This window comes from Hyla sarda, chromosome 10 (genome assembly GCF_029499605.1).
Source record: "Hyla sarda isolate aHylSar1 chromosome 10, aHylSar1.hap1, whole genome shotgun sequence".
Taxonomy (NCBI): domain Eukaryota; kingdom Metazoa; phylum Chordata; class Amphibia; order Anura; family Hylidae; genus Hyla; species Hyla sarda.
Genome location: NC_079198.1, coordinates 60,458,058 through 60,473,798, shown reverse-complemented (window position 1 = coordinate 60,473,798; position 15,741 = coordinate 60,458,058). Strand labels below are relative to the sequence as shown.

The 15,741-nt window shown below is 44.3% G+C and overlaps 1 protein-coding gene across 1 annotated transcript in view; it reads left to right on the top strand.

Moving 5' to 3' along the window:
* The window catches only part of PRKCG (protein kinase C gamma), a 716,084-nt gene that overhangs the window by 659,885 nt on the left and 40,458 nt on the right, over positions 1-15,741 (top strand). The window contains exons 15-16 of the mRNA XM_056544377.1: positions 13,288-13,368; positions 14,134-14,241. Coding sequence (XP_056400352.1) covers positions 13,288-13,368; positions 14,134-14,241 — 189 coding nt within the window. The remainder of the gene's footprint in view (positions 1-13,287; positions 13,369-14,133; positions 14,242-15,741) is intronic.

The window sequence follows — 15,741 nt, the reverse complement described above, 5'->3', positions numbered from 1 at the left end:
CTCACGAGCGTCAGGGTGAATGTGACGCCAGGCGTCTTGCATACTGGTTTGGTCGAGTAGAGGGGGGAGAACCTTGTCACTTTGACGGATGACCACTGGCGGGTTCGATGTCCCAGATCTATCCAACATTGGGTTCGCCACCGTGTTGAGGTCTCCACCCAGTAGAGTGAGCGGACCCGCAACGCGATTGATAGTATCTGTTAAAGAGGTGAAAAAAGAAGCATTATCATCATTAGGCGCGTATACATTAAAAACATCATATGTCTGACCCTCCTGTTCAAGTGTGATATGGGATATACGACCCTCAGCGTCATGTACGTGAGAAATCAGTCTGCAGGGAAAAGCCTTGTGTATTAGTGTTAACACCCCAGACTTGCCATCTACTGCAGGCGAGCCTACTACCTGTCCCACCCATAGTTTGCGCATCCTCTGACAATCACCCTCCATGAGATGCGTCTCTTGCAGTAATACAATATCGGGACGGAGACGTTTGAGATACCTCAGAATGGACATACGTTTCTGTGGCGACTTCAGGCCCTTAACATTCCATGAAATGACTCTACACATGTTTACAATAGCCCCCTGTCCTCATAGGCACAGGAGGACAGATGATAACAGATGATACTCGTTCTCTCACCAGGTACATCCCAGCATGTGGAGAAAAAGAGTGGGAGCGGCAGACACAGTAGCAGGTGGTGCGATGAGGATGAGAGTAGTTCAGGAAGTTGTACTGAGGACAGTAGTGGAACAGAGTGCGGTACAGCAGAGAGGAGAAACAATCGGACCAGATCAGCACATAGAATGCGAAGGAAGATAGGAAAGAAAAGGAAACAAATGACATCAGAATAATAAACAATAATAAGAACAATCCACCATATAGAGGCGTCCAGGATGACACTATGGACGCCATCAGGGTGGTATGAGACTTCTCTTTTTTCGGACACATAGAGAGGCCAGTACTCCCGCCCCCACCTCGCTGAACAATGGGCAGTGACCACCCCATGATATCTTGTGAATAACTCAACTAGCAGTAACTTTTCACTGCAAAGACAGCACCTAGTGTTGGGTCCCTGGAGAACCCAGTGCATCAGCAAATTCGCCCCAGACTGCTCATATCAATGACAGGAATACAGGACCCATAACCAATGAACATTAATAACTGATATAACTGGATCCCCATCTGTCCCCTCTCCTACCTGTACCACCACCCCTGAGCAAATGTCATAACAAGAGAAAGACAATCAGTCCTCAGTCCGGGGAAGAAGATCGGCTGCTGCGGCTCCTGCTGCGTCGATTTGGCGACTTCCTCCTTTTCCCATGGTCATATGGCGACCGAGCTCTATCGTCCCGGCGGCGGTGGGACCTGGAAGATGTTTCACCCCTGCCCACCGGGGGTGTTGAGGAGCGTGGGGTGGGAGTCTGAGGTCGATCAGTCGACAGAGTTAACAGTTCCTGAAGCATAGTCGAAGCATCATCTGTGGTCTGAAAGGATCTGTAGGAGCCATCCGGCAAAAAGACTTTTAAAGTGGCTGGGTATTGCAGGGAGAAGCGCTTTTTCGCCTTGTACAGTGCCGTGCATATGGTGCTGAAAGCCTTGCGGCGCTTGGTAATTTCTGCTGAAAAATCTTCAAAAATCAAAAATTTTTTGTTGCGATAAGTCAATGGAGAGGAGCGTTTTCGGAAAGCCTTTAGGATTTCAATTTTGTCGTTGTAATCCAGCAACTTCAGGATCACTTGGCGTGGGCGAGAAGCAGCGTCATCTGGAGCTTTCGAGCGGCTGGGCTGTAATTGTCCCAGACGATGCGCCCTTTCAACTCGGCACTTGTGTTGTAATCCCAGAGCTTTAGGGAGGTCACCTTCGCAGAATGCTTGTAAATCAGAATGTAGGAGAGTTTCACTCACCCCCACCAGGCGGAGATTGTTACGCCTGGATCTATTTTCCAAGTCATCTAGTTTCTCACTGACGTTGCATAGGTCTTTTTCCACTTGCCGTACTCTGGCGACTAGCCCTCCATTCACTTCTTCCAAGGTAGTTATACGTTTTTCCTCCTCTCCCAACCTGACATCATGATCTCGCACTGCAGACTGCAATTGAGATAATGACGAGTGAATCGTGTCCTTCACAGTGTTGTGTATAGTGGGGGCGATCAGTTGCATTAGGGCAGCCGCCAGAGATTGAAGGTCAGCGGGACAGTTCAATATAGCCTCTGCCGGCCCCCCCGTGACTGGGGGGTGATGTGGAGGCGGGGCAGAGGTGCCTTGATCTGGTGCGGTTTGGGAAAAAAGCAGTTGGCTGCCTGTCACCTCCATCCCTTCAGAGGGAAAGTTTACACCCGCAGTTATTGTCTGTTGCGAGGACACAGCTTGTGGGGGGTTAACTTGTGAGGCCTTCAGGCCACCCACCGGGTCCCGTGCCTGACCCTTGGTAATATAGCGGTCCATAGGCTCAACAATATTGCTGGAGTGAGGACAGGAGGATCCTACCAGCGTGGGAGAACGTTCAATGGATGGTTGTGATAAGAGCTCCCTCCAGAGCAAGTACTGTGAATTGCAGCAGTGAGGAAAATAAAGATGATCAGGAACCACCAGTTCTATATATGAATATAGCCCCTAGTAATCTGGACCCTTGAAGGTAATTATTCAGTCTGTGTAGTGGCTGTGGATCACCACCAAGAGATATAACATGCAGCAGGAGCTTAAATTGAGAATGTTCCCTAAACTGTCCTCACCCAGGACAGGACTGGTCAAAGGGCAGGGCACAGCATCCAGAGGCGCAACAGGGCCATATAACAGTTCCAGCAGTGGCACTCAGATAATGGAAGAGGTGACCAGGTCGTGAGGGTAGGTACAGTTGCTGTGCACCCCAGAGATACCTTCTATGTGACTCCGGGATCCACTCCTTATCGTAGAGCTGCTGTGCTCTCCTCCTGTGGCGCGGTCTCCTGCCCGCTGTAGATAATGAAGATGGCGGCGGGTTGGAGCTGCGTGCGGCCGCACCTGAGACTCCCTGCTGCCGTGCGATCCCGATGTCCGGGTGGGCCGAATACAGAGTCCCTGGCAGTGCTGGCGTGTCCCAGGTCAGTACGGTACGTACAGGGAGCGGGGCCGGTGCTGGTACTTTGCGGGTACGATAGTGGTGAGCGGGAGCTCCGTCTCCTGGCTCACTACATGGCCACGCCGGAACCGGAAGTTTAGGGAAGTGGGTTTTTATGTGTTAGCAGGTGTAGGACTGATTGGGCCAGGCACCAATTAATGGTGCACTGGCCCTTTAAATTTCAGAGAGCCGGCACGCGCGCGCCCTAGAGAGCGGGGCCGCGCACGCCGGGACAGAACAGCAGGAGGACGGGGCAGGTGAGGAGATTGGGATGCGACCCGCGGGCAGGCGCGTCCCGCTACGCGGATCGCATCCCCGCCGGTGATAACAGTGCAGCGCTCCCGGTCAGCGGGTCTGACCGGGGCACTGCACACAGAAGAACGCCGCGAGCGCTCTGGGGAGGAGCAGGGACCCGGAATGCTCGGCGTAACAATAACACAATTAGATCTATGGGATTTACAACAGTTTGTTTTGTGTGTGTGTGTGTGTATATATATATATATATATATATATATATATATATATATATATATATATATCCTTGTTTGCTTATTTTTTTTACAGCAGAGGGTAAGAGTGATTAATAGAGGTGGGAATTTTGTTTGCCTTTTTACTGCTGATCACAAAAAAAAACAACCTATGTCTGTATTCAGCATGTATTCTGTAGCGCAGAGTAATTCTGTCTGTTCACACCCTTAGTTTTAGGAATATGAATGTGAACAATGTGAACATTGAAGCTGGTTTAACGTACATTATTTTGGTTAGTATTCCGATCAGTATATTTTGCCAAAACCAGGAATGGAACGGGTGAGAAACTTTTTTTTTTCAAATCGACTGGTTCCAGAACGTTAAACAGATTTGTAAATACATGGGCCATTTCTTTCCTAGCAGCCTCCCAGTCTGACTGGGAGAGCATGGTAAGTGAGCTATTACACCTTGTTCACACTGGTGTGGTGCTGTGCGGCGTCCGTTGCTGCCGTGGCGCCGTGTCTGCGGGGAGGTGCGGCCCATTGACTGGTTTGAGTGGCATTGGGGCCGCTCTGCCAGTGGGTCGTTCCCCCCTGTGGGCACTGGTGTCGCGGCGGTGGTGGTCGCCGCCCGGTGCTGCTCCATTTTATGCTAGGGACGTTAGGGACCCACTCTAAATAGGTGGCCTAGACGTGGCGAGTGGGCTTGTACTTTTTGATCAAAAATGTATACTAACAACCTGTTAGTCTTTGATATTATGCTGAGAAGCAATCAGATCATTATACAAGATTGTAGATGTGCACCATGTCTGTTTTTCTACCCGAATTCACAGATTTGTAAATAAATTTCATGAAAAAATCTTAATCCTTCCACTAATTATCAACTGCTATACGCTCCACAGGAAGTTGAGTTGCTCTTTCAGTCTGACCACAGTGCTCTCTGCTGACACCTCTGTCTGTATAAAGAACTGTCCAAAGTAGGAGCAAATCCCCACAGAAAACCTCTCCTGCTCTGGACAGAGGTGTCAGCAAAGAGCACTGTGGTCAGACTGAAAAGATCAACTCAACTTTCTGTGGAGCATACAGCAGCTGATAAGTACTGGGAGAAGTAAGATTTTTTTAATAGAAGTAGTATACAAATCTGTTTAACTTTCTGGCACCAGTTAATTTGAATAAAGTGTTTTCCACCGAAGTGCCCCTTTAAGATACTGACCAAAATACTATTTGTGAATCCAGCCTGAAAGTTGACAGAAAGTACTTTAAAGGGTTACTCCGCTCCCCAGCGTCCGGAACATTGAGTTCCTTAACGCTGTGTGCGGGCTTCCGTGTTCACGCCTGCCCCCTCCATGAAAGTCTATGAGAAAGGGGCGCAACGGCCGTCACACCCCCTCCCATAGACTTGCATTGAGGGAGCAGGCGTGAACATGGAAGCCCCCACACAGCATTCAGGATCTCAATGTTCTGGACGCTGGGGACCGGAGTAACCCTTTAACCCCTTACTGACCCATGACATACATGTACGTCAATGAAATTGTGCAATTCCATTTTTTTTTTCAATTTTACCTTAAATAGAATTTTTTTTATGGCTTTGTAATTGATTGTATGATAAAAAAAAGTGTATCAGTGGAAAGTGCAATTAGTCACTCAGAAAATAAGCCCTAATATAAGTTTGTCAGTCGAAAAATATAAAAGTTATGGGTCTTAAAAGGTAAGGAGGAAAAAAAAAAAACATGAGCCAGAAAAAATAGAAAATTTGCTGGGTCATGAAGGGGTTAAAGTCCATCTATGTTCAAATGAGAGGATCCACATTGCTCTAAAATTATACTGGTAATTATTTTAAATGTAGCAGTGTGGATCCACTGTAGGAGACAGACAGGCTTGCTGACAAACTGAAGGTACAGAGCCCATGATCTCTAACTCTGTACTGAACATAGCCCAACTAAGCTTTACCCCCATTCTGGTCTCCCTGCTACTAGAGATGGACTGAGCCTAACAACAGGTAGTGGGCAGCAAATCAAAAATAAGTGGGACATCTGGTGGCCAAGACTTAAGGGCTTTTTTGGGTTGGAGGGGGGAGGGTATGAGTCATTTCACTAAATGAAGCTATCAAATGAAGGGAAATTGTTTGCAACAAAAGTGACTATTTAAATAGAGCAAAACTAAAGATTTTGTAGAAGGTACTGCACAAGTGCTAGAAGAAGTGGAGTGGTCTTGTTATTTCTTTCTTTAGTTATCACTGACAGATACATTTATTGTAAAGAAATATAATTCATTACTCTAGGAATGCGCACAAGGATCCAGGTAGCTTCCCGATCACTGTAGGTGTCCTATTGATATTTTGTCTTTCAATGATAACAAACTGAGATGCAAAGAAAGGTCAGAGAAAGTGTTCTGTGTCTGAGGGTACAGTACAAAGAGATGAACATAATTAATTTACAACATAAAATATCATAATTAGAGATGTATTATTGTTGTTAAAGGGGTACTCTGGTGCTTAAACATCTTATGCCCTATCCAAAGGATAGGGGATAAGATGCCTGATCGCGGGAGTCCCGCCACTGGGGACCCCCGGGATCATGCACGTGGCACCCCGTTTGTAATCAGAGCCCGGAGCGAACACGTTCCGGGCACTGATTACAAACGGGGTGCCTCGTGCATGATCCTGGGGGTCCCCAGCGGCAGGACTCCCGCGATCAGACATCTTATCCCCTATCCTTTGGATAGGGGATAAGATGTTTAAGCACTGGAGTACCCCTTTAATTTGTAGGTTTCTAACAAGAATCTATATATTTGTAATGTTGCCGATTGGAAACCACCAGTGTACCATGTGTCCTGGTTCTTACCAACGTCAGGCGACTGTCTCCGTGCTATGTTATTGTTGTATTTCATGGTCTGTCATGTATTTTGCTGTTCTGCCAACTAGGGGTAGTGTGTGAGCACTAGCTATGAATTATAGAGCTGGTGTGCGCTCCCTGGGGGTTTCCCTTCCAATCTTTATAGGAACCACCTATACGATGAGGCCACACCTGATGTTCTGGGCCTCAGCAAGATTGTGCATTCTGCTTTTGTTTGTCTGCATTGCTAGGTCTCTGCCTCATCTCTATGCTGTTTCTGATCTGTTACCTGTCTATTGGATTTTGTATGCACCTTGTAAATAAACACCATTATCAGCATTGCTATCTCTAATTGCCAGTTCAGCCCCATTCTGTCTGCCTAGACGGCTGCCACTTGTGGCACAGCAGGTCCAAACCCATGGGGCATTGCAATACTGAAACCCACAGAAAGCAATGAGAGTCCATTAACTTTCGTACTTTCTACTACTAAAACCTGATATACCTATAGTAGCTTGACTTTGCATTGTTTTACTAAATAAGACTCATAATGTGGGCAGTAATAAAATAAACAATAAAGGATAACACAGAAGGCGGGCGCATTATTGCAATCTTTTCTCTTATAACTGGTAAATAAGTTCTAAATATATGATTAATTATGAGATTACATAATACAATGGTCTCTTCTACATTATAAAGATTGCTAATAAACCTCCTGCAGAATCTAAATACCTGGACTTCATGATGGTATATTGAGTCACTAAAGTGGAGGTGATAACATTTTTGCTTACATGAAAACTATACAGAAGAGTGTCTGGAATCTTCTTTAAGAGCATTTCTATACTATTGTACCTTGCTTAGCTGCAACTGTTTCTCTAATAAATATCACATGGGTAATGTTTAAAGAAAGTACAAGACGACTATTATAAACTAATGCTAATTTAGTCCATACTAAATGTGAACACAGTAATTACATTATCCACTAGAACATATAGATTTAGAACATCTGTGGAGAACTTTATGAAACTTTGACAACATCAAAATATATTATATTGATGGGATTGCCATAATATATAAAAGAAGAACTGAGAAAAGATTATCCTTATAAATGGTCTCAGTGACCACATGTTGTACTACTGGCATCACGAGCAGTGATTCCAGTAATATGACACATGACTACAGAGACTGCTAATTGGCTTTAGCAATCATGTGTCAGCCGCCAGTAAACCAGACTTATTCAAAGGCCCTGATTTACTAAGAGGGATGGGTTTTTATAAGTGTGAAATGCTGTTTCCGACTTGCATGATTCTTTTATATTTACTGTTGAGGGACACAGGTCATGAAAGTTCTGACCAACTTTTTCTCAGTGAGAATTTCCAGCCATTTATTTACAAGAATTTGTATGAATTGAATAGTTAATAGGTCAGGGTGTGAAAACACCTCGACATATGCAAGTCAGGTTCAAAATAGTAAATCATGGCCACTATGCTTTTATAGAGTACCGTATATACTCGAGTATAAGCCGACCCGAGTATAAGCCGAGACCCCTAATTTCAACCCAAAATCCCAGGAAAAGTTATTGACTCGAGTATAAGCCTAGGGTGGGAAATACCTCATCCCCCCCTGTCATCATCCAGACCCGTCATTAACATCCTCATCATCATCCCCTTGTCATCATCCCACACATCCCCCCTTCATCATCCCCTTATCATCCCACACATCCCCCCTTCATCATCCCCTTGTCATCATCCCACACATCCCCCCTTCATCATCCCCTTATCATCCCGCACATCCCCCCTTCATCATCCCCTTGTCATCATCCCACACATCCCCCCTTCATCATCCCCTTATCATCCCGCACATCCCCCCTTCATCATCCCCTTGTCATCATCCCACACATCCCCCCTTCATCATCCCCTTATCATCCCACACATCCCCCCTTCATCATCCCCTTATCATCCCACACATCCCCCCTTCATCATCCCCTTATCATCCCACACCCCCCCCCCTTCATCATCCCCACACCCCCCCCCCCTTCATCATCCTCTTCTCATCATTCGCCCTCAGTGGTCTTCAACCTGCGGACCTCCAGAGGTTTCAAAACTACAACTCCCAGCAAGCCCGGGCAGCCATCGGCTGTCCGGGCTTGCTGGGAGTTGTAGTTTTGAAACCTCCGGAGGTCCGCAGGTTGAAGACCACTGCGGCCTTCAACATCATCCAGCCCCCTCTCACCCCCCTTTAGTTCTGTACAGTACTCACCTCCGCTCGGCGCTGGTCCGGTCCTGCAGGGCTGTCCGGTGAGGAGGTGGTCCGGTGAGGAGGTGGTCCGGGCTGCTATCTTCACCGGGGGCGCCTCTTCTCCGCGCTTCCGGCCCGGAATAGAGGCGTTGCCTTGACAATGACGCAGAATTACGTTGGCAATGAACGCACCTCTGCGTCGTTGTCACGGCAACGTGACTATTCTGAGGCCGGGCCCGAAGCGCTTAGAAGAGGCCTCCCCGGTGAAGATAGCAGCCCGGAACACTATCCCACCGGACCACCTCCTCACCGGACAGTCCTGCAGGACCGGACCAGCGCCGAGCGGAGGTGAGTATTCAGAACTAAAGGGGGGTGAGAGGGGGCTGGATGATGTTGAAGGCCGCAGTGGTCTTCAACCTGCGGACCTCCGGAGGTTTCAAAACTACAACTCCCAGCAAGCCCGGACAGCCGATGGCTGCCCGGGCTTGCTGGGAGTTGTAGTTTTGAAACCTCTGGAGGTCCGCAGGTTGAAGACCACTGCGGGTGGGGGAGTTCACTCGAGTATAAGCCGAGGGGGGTGTTTTCAGCACGAAAAATCGTGCTGAAAAACTCGGCTTATACTCGAGTATATACGGTAGTTGTTTCCTAATCATTTATTCTTGTTATACTTGAAAATGAATCTGTTAAAACAAAAACTGTTTTTGTGATGTGTTATTATATAACTATATACTGTAGAACGGGACCCTTCAAGCAGTCTTGCCAACAAGCAAGGATAGAGCTTCAAATAGGACGCTGGCTCCACAAAGCACAGGATAAACTCAGCAGGAGACCAGGTAGGTGGTTTAATCCCAAGATGCAACGCGTTTCACTGCAATCACGCAGCTTCATCAGGCATGACATAGACAGGTAAGGTGCTCATTTATAAGGGCAACAATTAAACCTCACACTACATTCGCAGAGGAGGGAACAAAGCAAATAAAACATATACACATACAATTGTATTATCCAATAATAAATAGAAATAGCTAGGCATTCAACAAATGAAAAATGACTAGACTTTCAATACATGCACATATAATTATCAAATATATAAATAATATAAAAGTGACATTAAGATACATAGAATATATATATATATATATATATATATATATATATATATATATATACATATATATATATACCGTATTTATCTGGGTATACCACGCACCGGCCTATAACACGCACCCTCATTTTACCAAGGATATTTGGGTAAAAAACGTTTTTACCCAAATATCCTTGGCAAAATGAGGGTGCGTGTGTGTGCATGCGTATACCCCGATACACCCCCAGGAAAGGCAGGGGGAGAGAGGCCATCGCTGCCCGCTTCTCTCCCCCTGCCTTTCCTGGGGTCTAGAGCCCTGCTGCCACCGCTTCTCTCCCGCTGGCTATCTGCGCCGCTGCCCGTTCTCTCCCCCTGACTATCGGTGCCGGGGCCCCATTGCCGGGGGAGAGAAGCGGCGCCAGCAATGGGGCAGCGGCGCCGACAGACAGGGGGAGAGAAGAGGCAGCGGCATCCATTGCCGGTGCCGCTACACTGTTGCCTCCCCCATCCCGGGTTGTATAATTACCTGTTGCCGGGGTCGGGTCTGCACTGCTTCAGGCCTCCGGTGTGCGTCCCCGGCATCGTTGCTATGCACTGCAAGACATGGCGCAATGACGAGTGACGTCATTGCGTCTCGCAGCGCATAGCAACGACTCAGGGGACGCACACCGGAGGCCTGAAGCAGCGCAGACCCGACCCCGGCAACAGGTAATTATACAACCGGGGATGGGGGAGGCAACGGGGCAGCGGCGCCGGCAATGGGTGCCGCTGCCCCTTCTCTCCCCCTGTCTGTCGGCGCCGCTGCCCCATTGCTGGCACCACTTCTCTCCCCCTGGCTATCGGAACCGGCAATGGGGCAGTGGCACCGATAGCCAGGGGGAGAGAACGGGCAGCGGCACCGATAGCCAGGGGGAGAGAACGGGCAGCGGTACCGATAGCCAGGGGGAGAGAAGGGCCGGCAGCAGGGCTCTAGACCCCAGGACAGGCATGGGGCAGAAAAGCTGGCAGCGACGGCAGGTCTCTGCACCTGCAAAGCCACTGCAGTTCATTGATTTAAAGTGCCCGCTTTAAATCATTGAACTGCAGCGGCTTATCGGCGTATAACGCGCAGGTAGACTTTAGGCTAAAAATTTTAGCCTAAAAGGTGCGTGTTATACGCCGATAAATACGGTAAATAAATAAAATAAAAATGAAAAAAACAAGACGAATATATGAAAAACTTGAATGTACATGTACAAGTATATATGTACATACCTGCATGCATGTACCCACACAGTAAATGGACTGGGGCCTCCGATGCGGCAGGAGTGTAATTATCGCATCCGATGTCTCAGACCTCAGCTAATGATTTACCTGGTCTCATTCAGACCGTGCGGCACCAATGTGCACAACTTAAATATAATTTTTATGGATACAAGAAAAATGTCTGGAAACATGCATAACACTTTTTTATATAAGTCCCGTGTTTACACATTTGCGCAAGCACGGCCTGAATAGTGTGTCTGACATTTTGGAGCTTTGCCAAGTTATGCAAACCTTTCTATGGGGTCTTACGAGGCCCTCCACATAGCACAGTCTCTGAACTTCTCTCCTTATATTTTATTTTTCCGCCGTTTCATTGATGATTTGTTTTTCATTTGGACAGGGACCGAATTACAGGCTAAGAAATTTGTTGATTATTTGAATTCCGACACATGGGGTCTCCAATTTACATTACATTACTCTACAACAAATATACAATTTTTAGATCTGGAAATTTTTAATACAGCAGGTTCTATTATCACCAAAACTCACTTTATATCTTCTGATGTCAAGAGTTTCTTGGACTTTAATAGTGCCCATTATCCCAACTGGCTCAGGGGCATCCTATATGGACAATACCTTAGAATATGTAAAAAAATTATTTTTAGATTCTGATTTTTCTACCCAAGCAGCCCTTTTGAGAGAAAGGTTCTCTGATAAGTGATACCCAGCAGGGCTTTTAACTAAAGTGCATCAAAAGGTAAAAGATATGAAACAGGAGAATTTAGTTAATCCGAAAAAAAAAGAAAGAAATAAACAAAGAATTAAAACAATGGGAATAAGAAGAAAAATATAAATAAATATAATTTTATTATGAATTATAACTGTGGAGCAAAATAAATAAAAATTATTTTAAAACGGAACTGGCACATTGTTCGCAGTGATCCAGTATTAAAAAATATAGTACCACATAATCCGGGAGTTACTTTTAGGAGATCTAAAAATCTTCAAAATATTTTAGCACCTAATAGATTAAATAAGACTAATCCTACAGTTTTGTCCCCTATCCCTGTAATAAAAGCTTGTTTTCCTTGCAATAAAAATTGCTGTTTATGTTGCAGCATAATCGGCAGTCACATAGACATATTTGAATCATACCAGACAGGAAAAACGTTTTCTATTACACATTCGGTAAATTGTGATACACAATATGCAGTTTATTTATTATTTTGTAGCTGTCATCTCCAATATGCCGGACAAACTATTCAGACCGTGCGTGCGCGAATGTGTAAACACAGATCTAATATAAAAAATAGTTATGCTTTACATAGTGTTTCCAGACATTTTTCTTGTATCCATAAAAATTATATTTCATCTTTGCGTCTAATCATTCTTAAAACAATACCTGAAGATATTCCCAATCGTTTCCAACGACACATTAATCGTGAGTCATTCTGGATATTTAAGTTGTCCACATAGGTGCCGCACGGTCTGAATGAGACCATAGAAAACATTTGCTGAGGTCTTAGACATCGGATGCGATAATTACACTCCTGCCGCATCGGAGGCCCCAGTCCATTTACTGTATGGGTACATGCATGCGTGTATGTACATATTTGTATATGTGCATATATGTTTCTTATATATTTCTCTCATTTTTTTCATTTTTATTGTTTATTTTTTATATAGATTTTTTTCTATGTATGTTTATGTCACTTTCATATTATTTATATATCTGCTAATTATATGTGCATGTGTTGAAAGTCTAGTCCTTTTTCTTTTGTTGAATGTCTAGCTATTTCTATTTATTATTGATAATACAATTGTATGTGCATATGCTTTATTTGCTTTGTGTGTAAGGGTTAATTGTTGCCCTTATAAATGAGAACCTTACCTGTCTAGGTAAGGTCTGATGAAACTGCATGATTGCAGTGAAACGTGTTGCATCTTGGGATTAAACCACCTTCCTTTTACCTGGTTTCCTGCTGAGTTTATCCTGCGCCTCGTGGAGTCGGAGTCCTATTTGAAGCCATATCTTTCTTTGGAACTATACCAGCCAGAGGACAGCGGATCACATGCATACCATTGTTGTGTATGTTGTTACACAACGATTTGGGGAGAGCGACTTTCATGCCTTACTTTTTCATATATATATATATATATCTCTCTTTAGATCTCCAAAAAACAAACAGACCCAATCAAGCAGGTGTCACAGTTCAGTAGTTTTGGGTTTATTGTAATAATTCACAAGCAGCAATAAATTCCACTCCCAGCATAGTAGGTTAGTAACTTGTGTTGCTTTAATTGTCCCATAATGTGCTTTTCTTTCAGATTATTGCTTATCAGCCTTATGGAAAGTCTGTGGATTGGTGGTCCTATGGGGTTTTACTGTATGAAATGTTGGCAGGACAGGTAAGTTATTCATGATATTGATTCCATAGTACAATCACATCATGTTGTTGCTCTTCATTATCTATTGTGTTAACATAAGGGAAAAGATACTAAACAATACTTAGGAATACTGATTTATAGACTTTTCACATTATAAGCACCATTTGTTTCAATGAACAAATCATTTCCTACAATTAACCTATTGATGGCCAACTTGCCATGTTATGTGCCTTATATGTGGCCCTTGGGGACAACATATTAAATTTGATGCACCAGTTTCCCTGTTTGCACTGGATATGAGGTGTGAGAGCCTGGTAACTGTATATTGTCCATGGTGGATATTGAAACATCTTTTCAAGCATGCTTCCATTAATTTAAATGACGGCGGTCATGCACTTAATTGTCCTGCTTTCTTGCTGTATGCTCTGTGAGATTTAACATGCATGGAGCCATGTGCTTTATACATTGTACAGTACATGGTAAGCACATGAGGATGCATGTGGCCCTCAGGTAGCCAGTTGTTCACCATAATTAATATTATGTCAAAATTCTTTATAATATATTTGTGTCATTTATATTTACCACTTATTAAATATGTATAGACCTAGAGGGGGAATTTATCAATGCCAAATAAATGTCAATAATATATATTTTTTTAAACTGTCAGGCAAGCCCCCAAATTTGTATTCAATATAAGGCAATATGGCATCTTTTCCCATGTTCTATTGTGACATTAAACTTTTATTGTTATGATTATTTAAATTATGTTGTTTTATGTTAACACAGCCTCCATTTGATGGAGAAGATGAGGATGAGTTATTTCAGTCCATCATGGAGCAGACTGTATCTTATCCAAAATCCCTGTCCAGAGAGGCTGTCTCTATATGCAAAGGGGTAAAAAAATATATTTCTTATACTCTAGTTACTATGTATGTGCTGTACAAATAATATTCTCTGCACAGAAACATTAAGGGCAGGGTCCTAACAATATATCATCACTTCATTAAAGGGGAATAGGGTCATACGTGCCATTTTTCTTTTTTTTTTGCATATTTGCTGCTGCATATTTTCCTACCCATTGAAGTCAATAGGTAGCAAAACCAGCTGTATATCAATGAGTAAAAAATATGCAGCAGCTAATTTGCAGCAATATATGACACGTGTGATTCCACCCTAAATTGATGTTCCCCTTTCATGAAGTGATGGTATATTGTTAGGATTTGCCATCACTTTATGATCAGTGAAGGCCTTACCTCAGAATGAAGAAGACATAGCACTGGTGTACCTATGTGTCCCCTATGGTTTTTTCCCCACTCAGCATCTCTTGATCACCCAGCTTTGCAGGTAACTACAATATGACCCCTGGAGTGCTGCTGTGCATAGAAAACCTCAGAAATTGACGGAGTTTTACACCAGCACTGCATGTACTATGTTCTCATGATATGCCATCATTTATGGTACTGAAACAATCGTTGAAGATATTTGTACCTTATTGAAAATTGCAATTTTCACCAAATGAAATTTGTTGTAATCTTGGCAAAAAATAAATTTTTCTAATTTACTTCCTAAAAATATTTATTTCCTTTTTATAGAAATCATGGCTTATAAAATCATGGCTTCATTTACAAAGTCCAGTAAGTGAGGGTGGGCTAGCACTCCTCTGTGCTCTCTCCGGTCTGATAGGACAGGAGAGAGCACAGAGGATTACTATTAGTCATTAGATAGCAGAGGAGGGCTAGCCCACTTTAACTTACTACAAGAAAAGAGGTTAAGGGGGGCTCAACCTAGTAATTGTGATTTGGGTGCTACTCAGAGAAAAAACCATAACAATTAGAAAGCAGAAGAAAAGACTCCACTGACACAGTAGCACACCAATAATCATTGATTCAATTTTTATTAAAAAATAAATAAAAATTAACACACAAAAAGAGCCAATTCACACACATGAGGGCTAGTTAGTACATGACACAAACACATTCAAAACATTAAAAATCTGGCTCACACATGCCAGTACACAACTTAGGGGAGGGGCCATGAACCCCATCACCTACACTGACACCCATCCTCATATACAATGGATGAAATCAATAATCAATAGTCAATAAATACTAGCACGAACACCAGTCTAAATTAGGATATACAGTGTCAGGATTCGGCAGGCTGGAGGTGGATCCTCTGTGTCAGAGAGGGATTGGCGTGGACCGTGCCGGCGGACCGGTTCTAAGTTGCTACTGATATTCACCAGAGCCCGCCGCAAAGCGGGATGGTCTTGCAGCGGCGGTAGCAACCAGGTCGTATCCACCGGCAACGGCTCAACATCTCTGACTGCTGAGATAGGCGCGGTACAAGGGATTAGGCAAGAGCAAGGTCGGACGTAGCAGAAGGTCAGGGCAG